Source organism: Lonchura striata, chromosome 2 (assembly GCF_050655825.1).
Source record: "Lonchura striata isolate lonStrDom1 chromosome 2, ASM5065582v1, whole genome shotgun sequence".
NCBI lineage: Eukaryota > Metazoa > Chordata > Aves > Passeriformes > Estrildidae > Lonchura > Lonchura striata.
This window is the reverse complement of record NC_140704.1, coordinates 45,036,382-45,063,074: the sequence shown is the minus strand read 5'-3', so window position 1 is coordinate 45,063,074 and position 26,693 is coordinate 45,036,382. Positions and strand designations below refer to the sequence as shown.

Here is a 26,693-nt window from a genome sequence, read left to right as displayed (position 1 = left end):
AAGATGAGGAAGGTACATAACAGATCCTTTAATTTTACTTTCCCACCATAGCAACAACTCACTGTTGCAGTATATCTTTTGCTCTACCCAAAAATGCAAATGCTCAACAAGTCATCTTAAAAGACATTCTCCTCGCAAGACAGTGGTTTCCCCTTGTGCAGAATTGTCACTTGATGATCCCAGACAAAATATTCTCATTAATAAAATGATTACTGTTACACACAAAACAATTAAATTCTAAACCATTGGCTCAAAAATACCACACATTTTCAAGTATTTCAGGTATAACTTTAAAGACTGTATCTTTGATTATCTTCCATTATCACCTTACCTTGTTTGACAAGTGAAGAGCAACATCTCTCTGTTATTAATTAAAACTTGCAGCAAGACCAGAAAGGCTTTTGCTCGAATAAAAGTTGAAGGACTTTCAAGTAGACGAGTAACTGTGGTCACAAAATCCTTGGTGGAAATAGACACAAAGACATTAAGGTTACTTGCACTGTATTGTAAGACTGTATACACTTAAAGTTTGCTTATTTTCATGTAACTCATAGGAAAAAAAAAAATCAATAGAACACTAGCAAATAAATTTAAAGACTGACCAGCCCAGTGTAAAGCTGCTTTGAACTTCTTCAGAAGTGGTAGAGTAAAAAGTAAACACTATTTAATATACCACATCCAAAATAGTATGAAATCAATTACAAAAGATGATAAAACTTATATTTTTAAAGGGCTTACCTTAAGCATAAACATAGGATTATTATTAAGCACAAATATGATTAAATTTTTTAGTTATTAATTCCCTTATATGCAGGAATATTAAAAACTACAGCTTAGTTGGATAAAATCTTATCTACATCAGACAGCAAATTATACACCAGATGCCCCAAATAGATGGTAAAATAGTTTCCACCTTCTCTGATTGTTCTTATCTAATCTAGTCTTATTTTGAGTTCAGAAAGTGAACAACATCTTCTCAAGGAAGAAATAAAATTAGGACTTGAAAAGAAAGAAGGATAAACAAAATCAGAACTAAAAAGTGAATCAGAATTTACAAACTGTGTCAACTGGCTCTATGCAAAAATTAGACTGAGCACAAATTGCCTCATCAATAGAACCTGCCTTCAAACAGTTGAGCTGGATTCTCAAGGGCGTGGCACTGTAGGATAGATGGAGTAGTGTATGCATGTTATGTACAAAGTTTAAAATCCTGCTGTGTGATACACATTTAGCATACATATTACTGTTCAAATTCCTCATCTGCTGACAGATAACTGCAAATCAACACTGACTGTAATTTATTAGAGACATCCCTTGCAAGAATTAACTATATATCTTTACCGAGAATGGAAAAAGAGCAGAAGTATAAGAGCTGGCCAAGAAACCATCAGATTTTATACTGACACCACTTTAAACCTGTTTTCAAAAGTAGTCATCATTCAGGAACTACAGAAATCTCAGAAAAACAAACTGCTATTAATTCTAGAACTGTCCTGCTGTACTTCAGTAATTCATTTCATAAATAGAACAATTTCTCATTATTGGGATTTAAAAGTTTAAATCCTTCAACAGCTCGCAGAACATGATTTGTAGCTCCTCCAGAATGAACTTGCAGCAGTCAAGGTCTTAAATTACAATCTAATAAATGCAAAGGTTGAATTTTAATTGTGGTTTGGTTTTTCAAGTTGTTTTTTTTTTGTTAAAAAACCATAGCAACAACAAAGTTTTTACATTCAGAAATCCCATAAAACATAAGACATAGTCAAAGAGTATATATAATGCAACACTGACCATGCTAACATAAACAGACTTGATAGCCCATGCACAAGGACACCATGACAAAGACACATGCAACTACAAGCTATTTTCAGTCCTCATACTCTGTAAAGTAAGAATATCTCAATACTACATGTGGGGGTTAGCATGGATTAAGACAATTAAAATTAAGTTACATCAGACTTATCTGAGAATGTTCTAATAATCTGGTTTAAGAAATAAATGTGACCTGTTGGAATTTGCTTTTCTGGCTGGTTTGAGGACTGCATAGAAGCAACAGTTTATCCAAAGAAAATTTCAAGTACATCTTTTCTGACCTACAGGACTTAGTTTATCAGAAAAGCCAAAAATCACTCAAATACTGCCAAATACATTATTTATCATTTCTCTGTTCTATATTTCTTCCCTTCCCTGCAAATGTTTGATGTATCCATGGAGACTCTGCAGTATAGGACAGTCCTTTCATTTCAAGTGAACACACTGCAACAAGATTATGACTTTATATTGGATACACTGAGTAATACTGCAAAGCAAGTTGAAAACAAAAGTGATGATATTTTTGAATTGGCTACACAAGAGGAAAACAGCTAGACCACTATCTCACTATACAAGACATTGCAATAGCAAACATTTGTTGCATCATTATGTATTTTTTTCAAATTTTCCTTCTATGCTTTGCAAATATCTCCATATTATAAGTCTGGAGTTGCAAAGATTTTGCTAAAGATATTTTTATCTTTTTGTTCATTCATAGTGATATTGACAAAACTATCATCTACAGTGGTAGTTACTTTTCCACATTCAGGTAAAAGACAAAGAATTTAAAACAGTTACTGAAATATGAGGACAATGCTTATAACGTATTTACAATGCAGTTGTGACAATATATTGCTATAACTATTTGAATAGTTTTACTTATGACTAGTTGAGGAAGAAAGAAACTAAATAAAAAACACCCTGCTACATTAGCTGACCTTTGGAAGAACCTAAATGCATTCAAAAAGCTGTGACTGATTTTCACTAATCTAAAGGTGAATCTTGACAGCCAGATGAAAGTAATTAGCAGTGGGTTTTTTTTAATCTACTGCTATAATGCATTCAAGATTCTTGATTTTGAGTTCTCTGTCCATGCTTTATTTTAAAAACATAATTTCAACTCTTTTGTTTCCAAAACAGGAAACTAAAATGGGAAGTCTCTGTACCAGAGAGGGACAAAACCCAGTCCCTCCTGGCTATTGTAGTTCTCTGAAGTTCTGTACTAGTGTAGATGATCACAGAACTGCAATTCTGGCTTTTGTTTTATAACCGGTTATTACTACTGTTCTTGAAGACTGAAGAAAACAAGGGCAGTCCTTAGTATTACTAGAGCTAAGGGTGTTTCCAGATAACATACACAAAGCTAAATTATCTCCATCTTGAATTTTTATCTTTAAGTATCTTTTAATATGCGGCTTGCACCTATATTAAACAGAGTCACTTTTTTTCACTACCTTCTGTGTGACACTGAGATCCTTCTGCCTCTTAAGCTGAGCTACACAAGAATTTTAAAGAATGCAAAATAATCTGTAGGCCAACACTACTCACTCTTCCCTTCTTTCATTAAGGTGGACTTGTGCATCATGAGCATGGAATATTGAAAAGTGCATGGACTATTGAATTTTATTTTCGGAGCTAAAATATTATCACTCCTTGTGATGTGATAGCACTTGGCAGTTCAACACAGGAGCATGTGTGTATTTTTAGATTCTATTCAAGTAAAATAGAAATTTAGTTTCAGCTTCCAAAATCTTACAATCTAATTTCCATATCACAGAACATTCTGAGTTGAAAGAGATCATCAAGTTCAACTGCTAAGTGAATGGCTCACACCACTGAACCAACAACCTGGGTGTTAATACCACTAGGCTCTAACCAACTGAGCTAATCTCAATTAAAAAAAAAAAAAAAGAATTCTATGAGATTTAAGTTTTTCTGAGCTGTAATGCAGGTACAGTTACCAAATGTGGGCACATGGAGTAGAACCAGACCTACTTTATCCGTTTTTACAGACAGTGTTTTTTACTTACAGCTTTGGGCACTATTCCCACTTCTATCACTAGTTCGATGTATGCTATTAAAAGAATGTCTACATTTGTCTGTATTTCAATTTTCTAATCTGTAAAATTTAATTAGAATTGTTCATAAGAACTGCAGTATCAGAAAGGGAATTCTGGTCACTGTCCATAATAAAGTCACTATGAGTATGGGAGTTCTTTTTGCAATGTAAATCCCATATAAGCAAGAAATTCTTCACAGAAAACATCATCCTGTAGCCATAGGCTAGCTGCACATTGCATTCTCTTGCTGAATGTTCAAGTGAAAGATTTTTGACCATGCTCCTCTGACTATATCCTCAACTCACTGCTGTGAGTTGCACAATGTGCACTGTTAGTGCAGCATTACAGGACAATTTGCCACCTATCAGAGCTGCTGTTGTGGGATGTGGAAAGTTTAAGGTCAGCTGACATGCGCTCACAAAAACAGACTGGCAATTCTGACATGGTACAGAAATTAATTTTAAGAAGATAATTAATGATTTCAGGCCACATAGGTGTGACTATGTTTTAATTTAAATGTAATTGTTAAAAAAATACATAGGGAAATAAAACTCTCTCAGTTAATGCCCAACACATTATTATAGTCAAGATGACTGTCAGATTACAACATACATTACAACAGAGTATCTGAGGAAAACAAGAACTATAGTTCCTTCTTTCTTCGTGGTTTTTATCCTTTCCAAACAGAGGGAGATTATTACATTCATTTATGAACTATACACATGCACTGCCAAAAAATAAACACTTTTTCTCTAAATACAAAATAATTTGGGGATCAAAATAGAAAACTTTTAACCACTTCTAAAAAATTATATTACACATAAACCAAAACCAGTTGTTTTATTCAGTGATACTAAAAAAAAAAAACCCTAAGGCATTAAAATGTTAATTCCTGCAAGATATTTCACTTACAAATTGACTTAAGGTCCTTTAAGGAGAGCATGAAATATAGTATCAGATTCAATCAGGACACTCCTTATTTTCTCTTTTAAATGTCTAAGAGAACTATGTAAAATAGCTGTCCTTACTGATTCATTACTGATTTTCCTTAGGGCTCATTATCAGTTATGGTCAGGCTAGGGTATTCTGGATTGATTGAATCCTAGTTGAAAGAACAATTTATACACCCATTAGTGCCATTTTTCGAAGATCCATGAGAGAAATGGTACTAATGGGTGAATAATTTAGATTTTAACATAATATAATATAATATAATATAATATAATATAATATAATATAATATAATATAATATAATATAATATAATATAATACAATATAATATAACATAACATAACATAATTTTATAAACCTTATCATTTATATTTTAAGCAAACAGAAATGTAAAAGAAACACATTCTTCATTTCCTGCTATTCAGATATGCAAATATCATTGAGATGTATTTTGAAAACCCAAAACCACTAGCAGTGTCAATTTTAACTTTTCCTTTCATTAAATTCCATGCCAGCAAAATATTAATCTGAATTCAAACCTTTTCTTGAATTAGCCTCTGTAGATGAATCCCACATGACAACATTGCTGAAAACATCGTGAGCATGTACTGCTGAATTTTGCACATTCCATTTGCCAAGGAATTTAGTACCACTGTTAATCCCACTTTTTCAATGACACTCTGGAAAGCATTAGGTGAGGAACGAGTAATTCTGCACAAAGCCTACAAAAGTGAAAAAAAAAAAATTAATGAGACTATTATCTCAAGAAAAATACTGGAAAATAAAAGCATATTGTGAGTTTTCCAGTAGTTTAGGAATATAAGGAATGCATATAGATTCATTTTTAAGACAAATATTAGGGGAAAGACCACTTATTTTTAGAGACCTGGAATAATTCTAAATATGTTGCTATACACTCTGTGCAGCTGAAATTCAAATATTTCCTACATCAACATCCACATCAAAAAGTCACATTACTCTTTCCCTGTAGAGAACAATAATGATGGAGCATCACAACCCATGCTTGAGTCTTTTGTCAAGCACAGAATATAAACAACATTGGATAACACTGTACTAGAAAGGAGTACAGGGACAGAAAATACAGAAATAGCACATGCCACTGAATTTATGGGCACTCATAAAGGTGGGCATCTTCTCTCTCCCTGCTCATGGACAATAATGAGGTATGTAGTATTTCATACTACATAGTCTAAAGTCTATCCTTAGCTCTAGATACTAAATCAGATCTAGGTACTTATTAGGAAACAGTGATTAGTATAATTAACTTGCAAACTATTCTCCAAATGGTTGATTTTCAAGTATCAGTGATTAAAATAATTTTAATAGAAAATGTAGATACTGACCATGCTCCAGAAAGTGAGCACAAACCTGTTCAGTGTCTACTAACTTAGCTATTTCTTAGGAAACATTACCAAACAATCTTCAGCGTGGCCTCATGGCCAAATCAATCTCCTTTTGATACCTGCAAAAATGTAACCTTCAAGATACTATAACTGCATTTGTTCTTTCCAGATAAAGAAAATAAGACTCATTAAGCATTAAAAATGTCTTTTTCTTTGGCCTGAATATACTGTTAGCATAGAAGCATAAAAGAACAGCTTATGTCAAATAACGAATTCACACGAAAATCTGAATTGGTTTTCCGGAAAAACTTTGAAGGTGACTCCCTTTTGTGAAATATAAGCAATAAGTATAAGTAATATTTATGATTTCGTTGTTCTCTTCAGAGCAGTTATACTTAGAAATTGCTGTTTACTTGGTGTGCACTCAATAATAAGGTCTCATTTAAGAGAAACTATAGTCAATTATACAGAATACTACCACCAGAGAAAAGCTTTCCATGCAAGAACACCAGAAACTGTCCAGTTCACAAGCGTCCTTAGAAACGTTACTCAAAACAAACTATAAAAGAAGGAAAAAGAGGAAAAAAGGCATAAAAGACAGTAAATCACAAACTTGAGAGACATTTTATTGATGCTGTTCATCTACTCTGTCCTGTTCTTCCTTGTCCTTTCTGGTCCAGGAACCACATCGATTGCAGCCTTTTACTTTTCTTCTTTTATTATTATTTTACTCTCTGTTTAAACACAGACACTCAATCTCAGTTCCTTAATACAACATGCTCTATTTCCCCCAGGATACAATACAGCTCTTCACCTCTATTCAGAGTTTTCAAAATGAGTGGGCAGGCAAAATGTGTATTCACTAAAAACATCCTTGAGGGTTGTACTACCAATGAACTGCTGGAACATAGGGATAGGCTGTGCCAAAGCAACGTGGAGCTAACTCAGTGTGCTAACAAGGTGCGTGCAGGTTTTCCACTGCCTTAGATTTCTGCTACAGGCCTTGCCAAACCAGGGTGGCCATCTGATTACTTCCAGGCAAACCTCATAGGAAAGACATTGTAGGCTGTCTTCTAGTAAAATACTGCAGTTTTGGAGGTAGCAGAAAAGCTCCAGCTCACCAATAGCCAAGGGGAGAAGCTTTAAATTCCCATTTGTTTGTATGTCGCAGAACGCTCTGCTGCATGAAGCCGAAAAGCAGAAGATAGAATTTAAATGCAGGATAGAGTACAAAGCACTTTAAATCATTTCAGTAGATCCAATATTGGAAGAAAACAGATGGAGATAGGTCAAAAGGTGGTGGAGCAGGAACTGGAAATGGATGATGACAGATGTGAGAGTAGAGCTCACACCATCATCTCCAGGAAGCAGTCTTGGAACATGAAATGTTGTTAGTGAGAGTAAAGCTTCAGCAGAACCTCTGCTGGAACTGGCTTCTCCACCCCTGCTCTCTGCAAGCCTTAACCAGCACCTCTTCTCTCAGTAGCTCCAACCTTTGCCTCATGATTCTTATCAGTCACTTCCAACTTGAGATACTCCAGGTTTCTATGGTCATCTCTGCCATATCCTTCTAGTCCTACATACGGGCTGCATGTGACTAGGTAACATTCACCCTTTCAGGATATCTTCCATGATTCTCAAGATTGAGAATGAATGCACTAAAGTATCTGCAATATACAAGTCTCTGAAAGAAACTATTCAATACTTAATTACAATTATTCAACTACTTAAGAACTTAACAAAATAAACCAAATCCCCAAAAATACTTTACTGAATTAGTTTCCATTTAAGTGGCTTATGTTTTGTTACTTCTTTTCCATTAGAAAAAATTATCACCTAGAAAAAAAATTTTAAGTAATTTTTTTAAAAAATTAAAAAACTTTCAGTGTACTGGAAAGAAATATTCTTTCTGCTGCTGAGCTTGTCAGAATATCACTGTTACATCTTACAGATTTTTTTTCTGAGTCTAGAAAAATGATAAAAAGACAGAGCTTTCCTACAGGCAAAATCTGTGATATGTACCTGAGGCATGTTGGACTCCAAAGTGAGAAAAAAATACTGAGACACAATCCCCATTTGCCACCTCTGATAGGCAAGACAAAGCGAAGTGTCATTTCTTGACTCCAGAGACTAAAGACAGAGAATCTTCTTGAAATATTTTTATTATTGATTGAAATAATCATAAGTAGAATTCCATAGTCCTTTACTGCTGATACACTTTGCAGACAGACTCCTAACTCTAAGTAAAGATATGACAGATGTATTTCTTAACAAAAAATATATCTTAATATTCTAATATAGATGTCAGCTAAGAATAAATTCTTCAGGATACATTCAAATAAAGCAGGAATGACTGCATAATAAAATTAAATAGGACATTGATGATGTCAATTTTTTGTGGTCATGCAGGATAAAAATGCCTACATATCTGTAGCAAAAATTTAATGAATGTAGAAATTATACAGTACATAATAACTGGAGAATATATTAGTATTTTATTTTTTAAATTAGCATACCACTAAAATCTCCATAAACTCTAGTTGGGAAAAGATCTTACTGCACTAGATTTCAATATCAATTGATTGTTATCAGATGAAGTTAAGATTATATATCTAAATGCAGCATTAATACATAACAATGATTTATATCAGGCATTGAGTAATAAGTTTATCTACTTCTTACTTTAGCATTTCACTACAAAGCAGCAAGAGGATTCAAGTATCACCTTAGTACATCCTACTTTAGAAACTTCCTTGTTCAATTCACTTCATATAAAAGTATTAAACTTCAGAGTTCTGATAAAAGAAACAATCCCCACAACAGTGGAGAGGGAAATCCAGGAGCCCATTCAGACCCAAGAACACTTGTGTAAAATGATCTGACTGCAAAAAGGAGATGGATTCAGCTACATGGATAGTAATAATTTCCATGAAGACCAGAAAAACTAGAAGAAAGCAGTTTCACAAAGATATCAAACAGTAAACATGTCTTACTCTTGCAATTCTCTTCACAGCTGCTTTCATTCAAAGCTCTCCAATATGTGAATTTGGAACAAGCCCTACCTCCAGCATGACTGAAACTTCCGTAAGGACACAAGGGAAAAGTACAAGCTCCAGTAAGCCTATTGCCTTCACAGGAAATAAACAGTAGTTGATAACAGTTATGGTTTTGTTTCTATTGTCCATATGTACATTGATACCACAGGTATGCAAAAACTGTTGAAGAAATTTTTATCTTAGCAGATGTCAGTGTGCACACTCAACTTGGCTGTCTTTTTAAAATGCTGGCCTCAACATCCAAGCACACATTGCTAAGCAATTTTGAGAAAGAAAAGGTAACAGAATGAAAAAAAATATCTTTCTTACTTAGACTGTCAATTGCCATTGAAAGGATGTCCCACAATCAGCTGAGTTTCTCTAGGAAGTTCTGGTAATTGCAGCTATCATGACCTCCTCAAACACACTGCTTCATCCTAACATGTCACTGTAAGAAGGAGCTTCTGAAGACTAGTAAGTTGTATAATAGAATGATTTCAAACACAAGAAAAAGAACCAGGAAGTAAGAACTTGGCAAAACCAATGTCATTCCAAGTCCCAGTGTCAACCTATGACTTCCAGATGATTCAACTTGGGAGTAAAAATATTGTATTAAAACTCACTGCAATTAACAGGCCTAGCTGAACAAGAAACCCATAAAGATCAGGCTGCTGTGTCACACCTACAGGAGCAAGAGGCAAAGGAACTGAGGAACTCACAGTCTACTCACTTGGAAGAGATTACACAAACACCAGTACTGTCCAACTGCACTGAGCAATTAATAAAGCCTCACTCACTAGTACATGGTGGTAGCTATCAATGGACACAAAGAGGGAAAAAAAAAAAAAAGAAAAAAAAAGTAAGGAAATTAGGCTACAATAAGCTCTTCAGGTTTTAGCTTCCTCTTACACAATTTTTTACAACCTCCCAGCTTTTCCAGCTGGAAAATTTTATTCTCATCAGTAGTACTTAAAAGAGGCTAGATACCCATGGCACAAACACTATGACAAAGAAAAGGTTTCTTAGTGATTCACCTGAACCTTACAGCCTTGTGAGGATCCAATGACCTGGGTTCTCAAAAGAAGCAGAGGGTACAGAGGGACAAACAACAACCCACTCCTCTCATAGTCTCTTGACACTCATCCAAGTGCAAGGTGAGCAAACCATTATGGAATTGATGACAGTAACCTCTGAGTCCATTGCTACAGAAAGCCATAGTGAATCTCCACTGATGACAAATTTATTCTTGACAATCAGATCTGTAATGTCTGCATATTATTGAGCAGGGAAAAAAGGTATGCCCACCTCAAGCATAATTGTATTGTCCAAGAAGAAATTGAGTTTTCAGAAGGGGAAAGGAAAAAATGAAGAAAAGGCCCACTGATAGTTCCTCCTGTGATCTCTTTTAGCTCAATGTCTGAATGCCATTGAGACAGACAGGTTCTCCAGAATATGCTATTTGTTGTGGCACACAAGTCAGGCATAACTGGCCAACTGGCCCCTACAAATGGAGCAGGCTCTGGGAGTCTGCTGTAGGAATCAAGGGAATGGTAAATGATGAAGCAAAGTTCTCCAAGCATATAGCAGAGAAACAAGAGGGAACTTTCAGCAGGAGTTGAAAGAGATGAGAAAAAAAAAAAATACTACGACCTAGTAGCAAACAAATAACAACTGCCCAGTCTAATCATTGACAAGAATAGAAAGTACATGATATCCTTAGAAAGTACATGGTATGCTTACAGCAAAAGTAGTGATAGAAGAGAGGATCAAACAGGCTACTTTAAAAACTCAGTAAGTAAAGGAAGTTATAACTCTTACCTCCAGTCTTTTCCCATACATGCATAAAATTCACAGATCAAATGGGTGAAGTTTCAAAAAGACCCTTTCTAAAAAAGCAGCCAAATAGCCAGACTCACACATATACTTTACATATTTAGAGACAAACTGTTCTGTACCCATGAAAGTTCTAAGACTGTTTTTGCCAAGAATTTCAGATGCAGGTTTCAGGTCAAAGGTTTTTATTTTACGGAATAGGTTTCCTGTTCTAAAATGTCAAGACATTTTCCCAATATTTGAGCTGTTTATATTGCAGGCAAGACTGCCACAAATACACACTAAGATAAAAAAGTCAATAAATACATATATTTTTTTAAATTATACATTTATTATATCACTTACCTCTTCAGCCATACTTCAAATGAAATTTTATTTCTCTCTCTTTTATTGCCATTATGCTAGATGTGTATATGTGCATAATGTTGCAGCTGTGACACTACCATTTTTCATTTGGAAGGCAAGAGCTCCATCCAACCTGACCGTGAACAATGCCAGGGAATGGGGCAGCCACAACTTTTCTGGGGAACCTGTGCCAATGCTTCACCATACTCACAATAAAGAATTTTTTTCCAATATCTAATCAAAACCTACTTCCTTTCAGTTTGAATCCATCCCCCCATGTCCTGTCACTACACACTCTGGTAAAAAGTCCAAGAGATAGGGTTAAACTCACAGTCCTGCTAAGTATTTTCTACCTCATAAATCCTTTTGTTTCAAACCTTCTGCCTGCATGTCATTTGTCTTGTTATCATCCTATATTGCCTTAAAAATTAAAGGCAAAGACTAGGCCCTAACAATTTTATAAAAGAAATTTGATTAATTAAACTAAGTCTTCTAAATAAGCCTTTGATAAAAAGAACAAACAATTCTCATTTGAATCATCATTGAAAAAGAAATTTCAATTTTGCAAAAATTTAATAGATTCTTTGAAAAGTTAAACTTTTTAAACATAACTCATTATTACCGAATAAGGAAATATATGTTCTGGAAAATGATGAATCACAAGAACTATTCATAACCACTGAACTGCAATAAATGCATTTTTCAATTTCAGAAATTTTTCAAATACATTTTAATATAGTCTGAAATATGACAAACACAAACATACAGCAAACGTGCTCAAATATATTTCAGTTCCAATTAGGAAGGTTTTTCAGACTAAACACCAAAGCATTACACGATCACAAATGAAATTCCTTACCGAAATAGGAATTATCTTCAAAGAATCTCCTGTAGAATGTGTGAAAAGGTGCCACAAGACAGGTCCAATTTCTCCTGTAATAAATCCTTGTGCATGGCATGAACGAGTAGTACAAACATTTTCAATTATCTTTGCTGCTATATGGTTCACTACCCGTTCTTCCTGTATGAAGGAGAAGGAGGAAAGCACATTTGCAAATGTTTTTAATTTCTTTGTAAATTACTGCCTATGTCCACATTTTATTCAGTGTATATTGTCTTGGTTTGGTTTCTTAATTATTTTTGATAATTGCAAAAGTAAGTTTTCAAGAAACCTCACCTGATGATAAAGCTACATTCACAGATCCTATATCCCCCACTTTCTCTTCTACTGCAAAGATTATTTAATACAAAACTTTTCATCTCCAAATAATCACCCCAAATTAAATGCAGCCATTACAAATGAAAAGCTTTTGTTATGTTAGAGGTGTTCCATGATCAGTGGTTTATAAATGAACGAATTTGTGTTAACACTCATTATTAGAACATGTCCTGAACAGACAGATATGAGATACTCAGTTACATTAGGAAAAAAAATTTACATTAAACCCTCTTTGTCTTTATCCTAGGATTTGTTGACTCTTCTGAATAAAGATTTCTTGCAAATTAAGTTGTTCCATAACTCCCTTCTAAGCAGACAATCTTGAGCAAAGCTTAAGATAAATTATTAGGCCCCATTGACTACAAGAAGGCCTAAATTTCCATATGAGATTCTGAATCCTTCATATTTTTAGTACTAACCAAATAATTTTCACTTAAAATCAGAGTCTTTAACAGAACTGGAAGATACATCTCTGGTGTTATTTTGGCTGTGCATTGCCTCACCTCATCTCAGTCTTGAACTACAAAAAAAGTGAAGTCTTTCAACAATGTCTTTAATAGCATCTTGAATTCAGCAAGAATTAATTTTAACATAATTTTTATAATTCAATTTGTCCTTATAGTCTGGCTTCACAAATAATTCATCATAATATCTAATTTATTTCTTTCTTCAACTTAGAGCTCCTAATTTTCAGTCATGTTGAACACTTGCAGATATATCTGTTTCCAGTGAAGTCAGGGATGCTAAATGAAAAACAGCCCTGAATTAAAATGCTAATACCAGAAGGATAAAAAGTTGCAAATTACGGAAAGAAAACTCATTTTAATCAAGTCTTTACCTTTTAATTGTGGGGAGGGGGTAGTGAGAACCAACATAATAAAAAAATCTACTTCCATGTTTTTGAAATAACTGAATCTATTGGATATTTTTACTGACTGTTATAAATTTAACAGTGCAGCAAACATTTTGAAGCACTGAGGTTACAGTCTCTATGCTAACTAACATACTACCAAAAATAGCATAGCTTCATTTTATTAGAAGTTAGGATAAAATATTTTATGATCCTTTTAAAGTAAGTTTACAGATGGAACTAAGTTGCAAGCAGATGTTGACCCCGTTGAAGGGAGAGAGGCCCTGCAGAGAGACCTCAACAAATTAAGAGGTCTGGGCAATCACCAACCAGATGAAGTTTAAGAAAGGCGAGTCTCAGATTCTGCACCTGGGTTGGGACAACCCTGGATGTACAGACAGGGTTTTGAACAAATGAAGCAGTTTTGAATAAATGAAGCAAAATACATCAAAGAAAATGGTTTTCACATTACTATTAGGTACTCAATATTAAATATGAATATCCATTCTGAAACAGAAAGTATCTTCCATGACTGGATAACATAGGAACTCTAACAGCTAGACACTTTTGCAGGAGAAATCAGGACCTTCCTATCTTAGAGATTGCACACAAACATTTAGGAATTGAACTTAAACAAATACAGATGCCTGGAACAAGCATTTTGTTTCACTGTTGGAAACAGTTGTTGGAAAAGATTAGCAAATAAACATTAGAATGTTTACTACATCCATTCTGACAGTGCAAAACCTTATACCAAGATTAAACATGTCAAATCAAGCCTATCATCTACTTATTTATGAGTGTACCAATTCCCTTATTTTGACACATAATAGAACTCAACTGTTGCCAAGTTGAAAATCAGCTTCTATCTCAAGTTAAAAATACTGAAATGCAGGAAATCTGAACTTGTGTTCCCCTATAGATAAAAGACTTTCTCAATCTTCTACTTCTATCACCCTAAAACTCCTTTCACTGACCCATACACTTTTTTTTGTCACTGTTAGATTTTTCAGGCACAGAAGGTATGTGGAAATGACACTACCTGAATTTTCTGAACATTTTGTTCCTTTATCAGCAAAGGGACACACACATATTTCAAACTTCTTCCTGTTCTACTGTTCTGTTTTAGAGGGCAATTCTGCTTTGATAATGACAAATCTTATAAAACTTCAGAAGTCCAAGAACAGAGTATTTAATAACAAAACTCAAGAACAGTGAACTTAGCTTAAAAACTCAAAACTATATATACCATAATGCTGAATTACATGAACTGGTTTTATTTTCTTGATTTTTTATTAAATATATCAAATAAAGCTTCTTAACTGGAAATTAAAACTAGAATTGAGTATTTATAACACACTGTGGTAGTTCAGATCTTATTACAAAATGTTAGTTTGACATTTTTATAAACACTGAGACAATATGCCCCTAATCACTTCAGAAAAATATCCTGATGTAAAATTTACTTAACTCACAACTGGGCTTAGAACAATTACAAGTAATTTATTATGTAATTATGTCTTTTTTAAATTATTAATATAAGAATGAAAAGCTTACATACTTGTAATAAAGAAAAGCCAGTGGCAAGCATTTTCAGAGCTGCATAGCCGCAGGACAAGAGGCAATGGCCAGGAGTGAAAACTCCAATCATAAACAAGTAAAAACTTTTTTCTGTGAAGGAGGTGCAGGCATTGCTGACAAAGCTAGTAGAGACATTCAAGCTATAGAGAGATTCTATAGCTATTATAGCTATATAATACTAGAGCTATTAGAGCTCTAATATAGCTAGTAGAGACATTCAAGACTTAAATAGACATGTTCCTGAGCAACCTGATCTATTTAGACCTCCTGTGAACAGGAGGTTGGATTAGATGACTTCCAGAGGTCCATTCCGTCCTTAAGTCTTGTATAGTTTTACAGCTTCAAATATGTTTTAAAAATATATATATCTTCATTAAAAATGAGCATCCTCACAAACAGAAAGCATAGAAGTGCACAGATGTAGTTGGCTAGCCTACACATAATATTAAATTTATGCTTAATTAAATTTAATTTGAACTATACCATGACAAATGTACTTTTATTTTGTGTAATTTTTTCAAGAAAAAATATATCAAGATAAGTTTTTATGAAAATTTTGACATGTTTCAGGACTAACAAAGTATTTAATTTTATAGGAATAAATTAGTGTCTTACGGATGTGTTGATTTAGTTTCCACACACTGTATATTCAGAAACAGCAGGTTACTAAATTTACAATTAAATAGCATTTCACTGCTGTGCCTTAGAGTGACATCTTACTCTAATTATGAGCTGGAAATCGTCCACAATACAAACTCAGTTCTGTGTTCTTGGTCACGTGAAGGTTTAAAGATATTAAAATGCATCTAGGCTCTTCCTTTATTAGTCACAATCTGTAGGCAATAAAGAGCTCAAAAAGAAAGGAAAAAAGGTATTTCCTCTTGCTTTCCAAGTTCTAGCAATCTCTGACATGTTTTCTGCCTTGAGCTTTGCCTTGGGCAAAAATAAAGTGGTCTCATACAAACAGTGAATGTAAACCCTCCACTCAATTCTTTTTCATTTTTGAAACGGAACTATATGCATATTTTTCTTCCCTTCTTCTAGCACAGCTAAGCCATCACCAAAGACAATGAAGAACATAGTAAAGCACATGTATGACAATAAACCTAATTATTAGTTTTTTGCCTCAAAAGAATGCTGACAAGTCAGTAGGATAACAATGCAGTTTTAAAAAACTGTATCAACCACTTCAAGAAAGAAACTTAAATCATTCTCAAAGATTTACAAAGATGTAGGAAAATCAAATTGCAAGAGGACAGCACAAACTGTCAGAACATTTCTCAGAAGATGACTACATCATTAATAAATTTCACATTTATTAACAGTAATTTATATTTACTATACCATTTCCCCCAGCACAAGCAGCAATACATAAATGTTGAATGTACAGAGAACAACACTGCATTAATCTCCTGCTTAGGTCATGGTCTTATGATTATTTAAATTCAAGAGCGATGCTTGGTTGACAAGGTACTGCAATGCTGCAGGCTACAATCCTCACACAATGCCTAAAGGGTTATTACTGTGGAGAAATTCTACTGAGGACCATAAAAAAGTCTTACCCCTTCCCGAAGACATCTCATTAGCACAGTGTAAGCAGCTGAGGGAACAGCCCAGCATTCCCTGGGGTACTCCCCTTTTTCCTCCTGAAATGAAGTCAATGGCACAACTGATTAAATCAAAAAAGCACAACAATCTCAGTCACATAAAAAATGGGTAGCATGTTCTTAATAAGGTTCATATTATACACATTTCAGATTAACATATGCAATCAAATATATTAAATTTCAGGACATTGTTACTATTTCATGTGCAGCACAGAGATTGCTATTTTATTAGCTTAAGTAATCTCCAGAATCCAAAACAGAGTTTGTCCTAATATTTCTGAATTTCATAAATTCATTCTAATTCACACAGACACAAAAAAAATGCCTGTTCTTTCATTCCTCTCAACCATTTTGAGTACTTCAGAGAGGTAACTGACTATTAAGAGTAGAAATGCTTGTCTTTAAAATCAAAATTAATTTTTTTTGGTAGGTAAAAAGAAAAAAATCGACTTTGTTTTGAATAAAATGCTCAGTCATACAAAGAGATACCAAGTGTTTAAGAAAATTTACTGTATAGTATAGCCTTCGGTACATATGAACACTGCTTCAAAATCTTACTGCATATTTCCTTGAAATCACCGTGTTAGGCTAATTCACCACTAGTTGAATAAGGGCTTAATTCTTCCATTACAAGTGAACTTCACATTTCTCTGTCCCTGCAATAGCCTATTGTAAAATTTTAAATTTAAAAGGGGACACTAGGATATCACTGAGTTTTAACTGCAACAACTTCAATATCCAGGCTAGTAACACAGAGCTATTAGAAAGAGGAAAAAATATAGCCTCTTTTGGGAAAGAAAGTGAGAAATAGCAGGCATTAGATGGTGTGAAGATGACAGGCCATAAGATCATGAGAAACTTGTTTTAGTAAGTAGACAAAGGATGACAAACAGTAATTTCTTCAGAAATTACACAATTCTTGAACTCTTTTAATTATATTATAAAATTATGTTTAGCATTCTAATAAACTGGTTTTAATAAAAGTGACACGATAGGCAAAGTGGGGGTTAATGATGCAGAAATAAGTAATACTTTCTAGATTTTCTGATTTCTGCATGGCTTTCAGTACAATTCAACATATATGATATGAGCATTTCAGGCCTTTAATTAAAGCATGACACATTAGCAGGGAAGATTATTACAGAATTGTCTAGTAAAATTACATTTCTTTCTTTATTGAAAACAAAACTTTATTTGCCACATATAGCCATAGAGAAAATGAGTCTGTTAAATATCCCTTTTGTAAGCTTTTTTTCTGCTAGCTTTGTATTAGGACATATGGGACAATACAAACAGTAATAAAAAGAGTGGCTGGACATCAAACAGACACATCAAATCCACTTCATTCCATCTCCTCCATCTTATCTGAGTAAGAATGTGCTGACAAGTAATCACCATTTGCCTTCCAAGGCATTTTGTGTAAGTCTAAGAAAACACAGCCCAAGTTTCAAGAAAGTAAAGGTAGGTTACTTTCAAATAGGCAAACACAGAATCTTTTCTACCTGGAAGAGGCAGGACATGACTACGAGTCAAAACAGAGTTAAAATAACAATCTATGTGGAACTGGCATGGGTCTATTTCTCATTGTATTCACCTAATTTAACCAGAAATTCTTTCCAAGTCTTTTATAACCATACATATTAAATGTTAAAAGAAAAAGCCTGAAGAAATTGTGCAATCCTGAAACATTAATAGTTCTTCAATTCTTCAAACTGATTAAAGACTTTCTGCAAGGTTTAATCTCTATTTAGAAATTTTAAAAGGCAAAAGGGGTATGAACCTTAGTACCGTTCTTAATTACATAAACATAATGTACAGCATTTGAAACTTAATAAACTTAAATATATCACCAAACACTGGGGAATCTTCCTACTTTTTGCTCACAGCCCATGTTGATTTTGATTAAATTTTAGGTTCTGCATCCTAATAACACAAACAACACAAATTAATAAAAATATTACATAGAACTTGAAAGTTTTCCCCCAAGGCAATCTACTCAAGAGTATGAGAACATGCTTCCTGGAGTCTGCTTATGCTACTTGTGAAATGCTCTTGGCTTCTGTTTGGAATAAAAATGCAGAGATGGAGTGTAAGATCTTACTTATGAGATCTCATAAGCAAGTACACACACAATATCAGAATTTAGGATTGCACAGGACCATTACGATTATCTGGACATTTCCCAGTGTTTTCTAAGCAATAGAAGTGCAAACAGTGATCTTGTATTTTACCTCGTTAATCATCCTGCACCTAAACAGCTGAACTTGATTTGAAGTATTTGATAATTTTTGATTTACCAAACATTCACATGAAAGAAAAATAATCTTTACTATTATTTCAAATAAAAATTGTGGCTGGACCTAAAAACACTTCACAAAACCCCAGAGGGAATAAATAAAATCGGCCATGCCCTCTAAAATTTACAGCTTAAATGAAAATATTTAGGAGTTTGATAAAACAATAAAGCAGGCCAAAGAAAGCACAAAATGGATAGAAACAAAAAACCCAAGTGTATAGTCCTTAATTAATTTGATGCAGTTACGATTTTATTTTTATTTATTAGTCAAGTCATAAGGTTTTGCTGTTTAAAGATATAAGTTGGCAATAATTTTTTTTGTTTCATTTATTATATTACCCCTGACTTGCTATATGATCTTGGCAAGGTCAGTCAGCATTACTGTTCAGCAGTTTAATAAGCAACAAAGTGCCTACAACACTACATCATTCTGAAGCTAAATACATATAGAATAGAAAAATGAAAAGTGATTTTCTTAAAAAAAACTGTATGGTCAGTATTTCCAAGCATACAAATCACACTGATATTTTTGAAATTTTACGAAGACATAGTGTCTTGAGCTCGTATGTGTCCAAATACTTGTTCCTACACTCGATAGCTACAACATAATGCAACCCATTAATATTTGTGTGTGTTGAAACGTGTTCACCTTGAAACGTGACAGAGTTGCCACTTATATGCAAGTTGTAATGCTTCAAATATTGTGAAATTCATACACAGACTGAAAAATTTATCAGGTCACATTTTCAGATGGAAAATAATCCGTGCAAATCATTCTGGTGTTATACAACCAGCGTTAACAGAATTGTTTAAGCTATCAGAGTTTAATCTTAAAATAAAATCAAGCCATGCAAATAATAATCCTGCCAAATATAATTTTCAAGGTAGAGTTTTAAGTTCATTTGTTTGATGATAGCAGGTACAAATCTTTCCTTCTGAGGAAACCAAGCAAGCATTAAAACATATAAACTGTGACTGTGGGTGCAGTTTTCAGAACCTAATTTCAAATTTTAAGTTCTGTGAGCATGTTTTTGACAAATACTTTGGCAACTGTCTAACAAAAATAGGACAATGCTTGTTTTTCTACAAAAACCAAGGCAACCACTACATTTTGTGGAACATGCAAAGGACATAGAGGATAGAGAAAATAAAACCTAGAAATTCAGCAGAAAGCCATAACTAAAGCCAAAGTAATGATTCATTTGCCACTTTTGCTCCACTACCAACTGCCTTGCTAAACTAACATGTCAGCATTCAGAGCTATTAGATGATGTAGATAATACAAAGGCTTCAGAGAAGCCAAGGTTAGACTTTTTCTGCTTGAACACACTTTTGTTTCTGTTAAGTAAGAGTATTTTATTCTTAGAAATGGAAAACAAATGTGATAGTTTAAAGTATCTGTCAACTACAATTCTTAATATTGACAGTATTTCTTTTCTACAAATAAGCTCTGATTACTTTTAATGCAAATCTACTATTTCTAGACTGAAGGTTTAAATCAATTTTAATCAGGAATAAGCATACATCTATTTGAAATTAGTCAGGATAATTTCATTTCCTTTTCCACTGTGCTGGGAATCCAACCATGCTACAATAAGATTTAATATGGCCTATACATATAGATACACTAATATATTAATTTATTGATATCATAGACTGTCCTCATACATCCTATTTAATCAACATCTCTAGCTTAGATGTTTGAACTCTTAGATTTGCCACTTGGATGCCAGCAGTGGTTGATTAAAACCTTTTATGAAGTTAAAATTCTACACTTGAAGAATGCTGTTTAATTAATCTCAGATGAAGTAAATTATTGGATTAGTATGTTTCTTAAAGTGGAATAAGTATTATAGAAGACAGGACAAGAAACTGAGAAACTGTTGGCTATACAAATGACTAAGTAATTTGATTTTTTGGTCTAATTTTCCGTGGGAAATTTTTTCACATTTGCCAAATTTGTAAGGATCACTTGCAGTCTTACCTTGCTGGCTATGAGGTAAAGCAGCTCCCCAAGTGCTGGTAGAAAGCATTGCTTCAATTTGCTGTTTCTGAAGTTCTCTCTGATTAGCTCAGTTAGAAGTGTAATTGCCTAAATTAAGAAAAATCAATCAATAGATCAACTCACATATTTTGTCAAGCAAAACGTACTGCTAAAGGTAAAAAGCTTTATCTCAAATGCCGTCTTACTGATGCACTCTTCACTTTTGCTGAAGAGCCATTTGCAAGAGACTTAGTAAGCACTGAAGGAAAGAAAAAATAATTATTACAAAACATTATATATGCAATATGGAGAAGAATGCAATAAGCAATTAGTCAAGGTGGCAAGTTATCAGCTATCTGTTCTTTAATTTCCCTCAGGACAATAGAAATAGATCTGCCAGGAAAAGAAAAGCCTACTTGAAGTTCCTGTGTTTCTGTCAGAAGATCTGGGAGGTCTCACCATCAGGTTACAAAAAGAACAAACAACAAGAAACCTTTAATGCTGACCTTTGTATATATATCAAATCAATGGATAAGAACTATTTGTGTTCTGATTTCAAAGTTTACAGGTGACTTACTGTGTAAGAACTGGACACACAATTTTAGTTTTTTGTATTTAATGAACTTGTATTTCATGTATGCAAAGCATTTATACATATACACGTGTGCATATAGATAGATGATAGATAGATAGATAGATAGATAGATAGATAGACAGACAGATAGATATGCTATTTACAAAGACGAGGTGGAAAGAAATTAGAAAATTTGATTCATCTTGTGCAAGTGACCTAGGAAGAAATCACTTTCCCATGCAAAAGTATTTGGCAATAAAGCACTTTTTCTTCCTTGGAGGCCCAAAAAGTTTTTATCCTCAACTTCCCTCGTTTTACTTCACCTTCTGACCTTAGCAGCTTCATAAGTCCAATCTTTGTACAGCAAAATCGTATCAAAACTGGAAATGCAGTCTTCAAATCAAAGAAAAAGATCTACTAAACAAACTTTGACCTTCTACCCATTTTTTTTTAAGTAGTGCTTTGCTCATTAACTCTTTTTAACTGTATTCAGAGCATTTTTACAGATTTTATTCAGGAACTTTAATTAGCCTGCTATTCCAGAGAGAGTTTTACTTTCATATTTAAGAAACAAATGTATCAGTAGGTTTCAAAGATTCTAATATGGCACCTTGAGAAAGTAGCAGTCAAGTTGATTCAAGTGGAATTCTGCACAAAATGATGAACACATAATGACAGCATTTTCACCTTTATTATACTTCCTTCCTACAACTATGCAAAATTACTCTTGCTTTGGTGATGAAATATATTTTGAGAACTACTTTGGAATTCCACTACTTTGTGGAATCAATATCATTAAAAATAACTTGTCATTGTGGCATTAACAGAGATTACATATACCAAATTAACATCCCTCAACTTTACCTCTTTAGACTGAGGGTGAACCCATCATGAGATAGTACTTAACTACAAAAAATTTATGAACTGTATGATAACACAAGCTGCTGACAATATTTCCACCTAGGGACTAGGTAGGGACATCAAATCATCATGACACCTAAATTACACTTGTTTGTTTGCAGGCAGAACTTTAAGAAAACACAAATAAAATTTGTACATCTGCTGTAGATGATCAAGGCAGTCTGCTCAAAGTTATCAGTTTTAATGATGAATCTCAAACAGCAGAAAACCCTGTATCAATACTAATATTGGTTTGCATCTGCAATATTTGTTTTCTCAAAGCATGGTTAATATATTGGAAAATTTTGATGACACATTATATAAATACATTTATGTGTGCAGTCCTACAATTCTCTAAATCCTATATTCCATTAAATAAAACCATGAGTTAACCTTTGTGTGTAGTAAATTATATATTCACTATATTCACTTGTACTAAGCTCTGTTTGGCTGCCTTACCGATTAATCGAAGTTTAACAAAACAGTCATTAACATTAAATATACTGGGTAGATTATCCATCTTCTGTGTTTTGGGGTTTGCTTGTTTGTCATTAAAATTAAGAATTTAAGATTTAAAATGAATGAAGATTAAATCCAAGAGCAATATTTCATATTAGTGAAGAGAAATTCTTGTTTCTCTCTCTTCTCCAAGATTCTAGGTCAAGTTATTTTTATTCTGAAGAGATTCTAGTTATTATTTTTATTCTAAAGTGATAAGAAAAGGAAGTGATCATAATCCAATTCCTACTCTTCCCCCAAATATGACTGAAAAAAAGAGGAAAAACTGAGTTAACAAAATTCAAATTAAAAAGTAAATTTCCCTTCTTGTGCACTAAAAATAAATTTGCCAAAAATCTAGTCACACTGCAATAAATTAAATTTTTTTATTTGAAAAAAACCTTTTATTAAACAATATGGAAGATATGTCTGAAGAAATCTGAGCTATTGGTGATTGACTTGTGCTAAAATTGTTACATCTTTGTTAAAGAGAAACAGAAGTTGCATGAAATCCTATAGTTCTTATCTTCATATATTCTAATTAATTTCTTCATTAAGGGTTGATTTTGGTAACTGTAAGAAAATCCACAAGAACTGAGTACTATGGTAGAAGGCACTAAACATGAAATAGACACCATACATTACACAGATGACGCTCATAATCTCCTATATACAAAACTTTATTTTTACCACACTCAGATAATGGCCTCATTTTCTCTAGAGAGCACACAGAATACAGAATTGCCCTCCGATTTCCCTCCCTTCACTGAACACAATTTAATAACCAAATAGTTTTCAAGTGCAGGAAATGGGGTTCACTGACTATGCCACACACTGAACTGGCAGAGTGTCTGTGCCAATAACCTATTTAAGATCTTCTTGTGTCCACTGCAATGGAAGCTGTGGAACAAGAAGCTGATTCATTGTCTGTATTATAAGCACATTTATATGGAAATGCAAATATTTTTATAAAATAAATTTAATGTTATATAATGTAAAGTGTTCATAATTTCACAAACACATTTTAAATTACCTAAAATGAGGAAGACAAACAGTTTCCCACTCTTGACAAGACACTTCTAATCTTGACAAGAGTGATTTGCACAAGATTTGAAATATTCATCCTTTCATAAGAAAAAACACAAGACTTGATAAAAAAGTCTGCTTGGACACGTTGCTTCAATATTAAAGGGTGGTATAAATTTTAGGTAAAGAAAGTACTAAAGCTTATGTGGGAAAATGCACAACAGAAAAATCAGATTTATATTAACTACAGACTGACAAAGTCTCCTTCTTAGCTAGAGTACATTATTTTTCTTTTCAACCTGTCTACATTTTCCCGTTCATCGAAGTAAATAGTAATGAACCGCAAGTCCTACACTGTCTATTAAAAGCATCTTAAATTTAATAAATTACCTACACCTTTACCCTAGCTGTCAAACTGAGTAGATATAGTGTGGTTATAAAAAGAAAAGAAAGAAGAAAATGTCATATCTGGACAGTCATTGCCTTAATTTACAACAATAGTGTGTGGAATTGATCTATTACCTGTGGCAGATTCTCAACCTATTTCAAGTTGTATCCAGAAGTTTCCCTGCAGTTTCAAGAGCCCAGAAGTGAAAATTACAGCATATTCAAAAAAGAAGTTATTTTACACCTTAAGTAGTAGAGTGGCAATGTACAGATTTACAATATTACTACATCTTTGATCTATTAGCATAATTGTCTGCAAGTATTAGTGGAAATTAAAATATCTCCGTAATTCTCTGTAATAATGCAAACCTTTACAGTGATAAAAGCTGTCTATATCTCAAGCATAATGGAAATTATATTTTAGTTCATTTTCTTGTGAGTACACACACATCATATAATGTGGGCAAGTAATGGCAAAACAATCTGACTTTCCTCAGAGAAAAGCACTCTCACTAGGTTGAGAAAGTATGCCAAAGTTTTAGTGCCACTAACCAGAAAAGAATCTAAAGTAATATTCAAGTACTCTTCTTTAAAAGGTATATGAAAAAAAAAAACCTACCAGCTTTCTCTGAACTCAAACTGGGTCATGAAGTAAGGAGGACTGAAGAGAAATCTGACTACCAGACTCTGGATGTGGTATTAATGCTATCCAGAATGTAGGGAGAAACACAACAACAACATATTGCAACTCCTCTAGAACTGCTCTAGGGAAAAATATAAGATGGAGGTGTAACATTTTTCTAGGTGGATACGATGCAAAATTGACTCATTATGAAAACTCCTATCTTTTCAATTTTTCTGTAACTGCTGGAGGAAGAGGTCTTAGTAGATCATGAACTCAAAAGGAGATTCAGCTTGCTTTGGAATCAATTAAAGGTTGCAAAGGGATAAAATCAGAAAGAAATAGAAGCAATTCTATTTCTTAAAAACTGGATACATTTACTAATAAATCAAAAATGGATGTAGAAGTACTGTTAACAAGCTTTGGACTTTTGTTTGGGTGCTGTGTTTTATTTTTAAGGGGAAAAAAAACATTATTACCTCTCCCAGTCTGTCATAACACTCATATGATCATATGAGCTCAGTAGCAGATGTTCATGAATACCTCTGATTTCTACCCCAGCCCTTAGGTTTGAAGCTTTTTTATCACAGAAAGGACTAGGTGAAAATATTTGCTTCTAACAGCAAAGAGATTCTGTTTTCATTTTTGTCAAAGGCAAGCAAAGAAAAAAGATTGCTTAGGAGCCCAAAAAGCAAAGATTTCTGCCTTCAAAACTTGAGTCAGTGGCAACCAACTGAAGCTGGTTTACATCTAAAAATGCAAACTGAAACCGGAAATCAGTCTCCACAGAATAAGGAACATCCAGGAATATCCAAGGAAGTGGTATTTTCTCTTCTCTTCTCTTCTCTTCTCTTCTCTTCTCTTCTCTTCTCTTCTCTTCTCTTCTCTTCTCTTCTCTTCTCTTCTCTTCTCTTCTCTTCTCTTCTCTTCTCTTCTCTTCTCTTCTCTTCTCTTCTCTTCTCTTCTCTTCTCTTCTCTTCTCTTCTCTTCTCTTCTCTTCTCTTCCTTGTTGTTGCTCTATTCATACATTCATACATTCATTTGAAGTCATCTTCTTCCAAGCAGTAGGCATTTTATTCACTTTTTAGAAGCCATTCTGATGACACTCCAAGACCAATGCCCATTGATAAAATATACATGTAGATATTTTAGACTGATTATTTCTGCATATATCTCATATGTATGATTGATTATTTCTACAATAGCTCATATTAAAAAAAAATATAGCGGATTTTCTTTGAAATTTTCTTTAAAATTAGTTCCCTTTGAGTACTGCAAGTTACTTCTTTCTGCTCAATGAAGATGTAAACTGGACAAAACAACAGTTCTTCCCTAAAGAATTCTTCTTTAAACGTGCTTCATACTAAAATAACTTTTTTCCCACCCAGATGATAGCTAAAAGATCTTGTACTTAGAAGAAAAGCTAGGACTACAACTAATATACAAGCGATCTTACCTGACACTGAACTTGGTTTGAGTGTCTTTTAGTGCAGTAATCAGAAGACAGCAGGAAATTAGGCTTTTCAGCTACCATCAGTGTGCAATTTCTATCACAAAAACATGCTGTAGCCTAGCAGTGCCAATCAAACAAGTGCTTTAAAGGAAAAGGCTGGATTATTTTCTTTGGTTCCTAGCCTATGTTATGATAAATTCACAAGTGCAAGACAAATGGAGGTGGAAGAAGGGCTCTCGTTCAGGTTAATTCTTTAAGGTATGCACTTAGTTGTAAAAAGTGAACAGTTCAGTGT

The 26,693-nt window shown here is 33.7% G+C and overlaps 1 protein-coding gene across 10 annotated transcripts in view; it reads right to left on the bottom strand.

Annotated features, from left to right (window-relative positions):
* ULK4 (unc-51 like kinase 4) overlaps positions 1 to 26,693 on the bottom strand; it is a 233,721-nt gene that overhangs the window by 177,724 nt on the left and 29,304 nt on the right. For all 10 annotated transcript variants that reach the window (XR_014953277.1, XR_014953282.1, XR_014953281.1 and 7 more), the window contains exons 18-22: positions 20,939 to 21,046; positions 16,614 to 16,697; positions 12,261 to 12,422; positions 5,364 to 5,546; positions 332 to 459 (exon numbers count right to left, since the gene is read on the bottom strand). Coding sequence is in view for 2 of the 10 variants with exons in the window: in XM_031503902.3 (XP_031359762.3) it covers positions 332 to 459; positions 5,364 to 5,546; positions 12,261 to 12,422; positions 16,614 to 16,697; positions 20,939 to 21,046 (665 nt within the window). In the remaining 8 variants the exon portion in view is untranslated. The remainder of the gene's footprint in view (positions 1 to 331; positions 460 to 5,363; positions 5,547 to 12,260; positions 12,423 to 16,613; positions 16,698 to 20,938; positions 21,047 to 26,693) is intronic.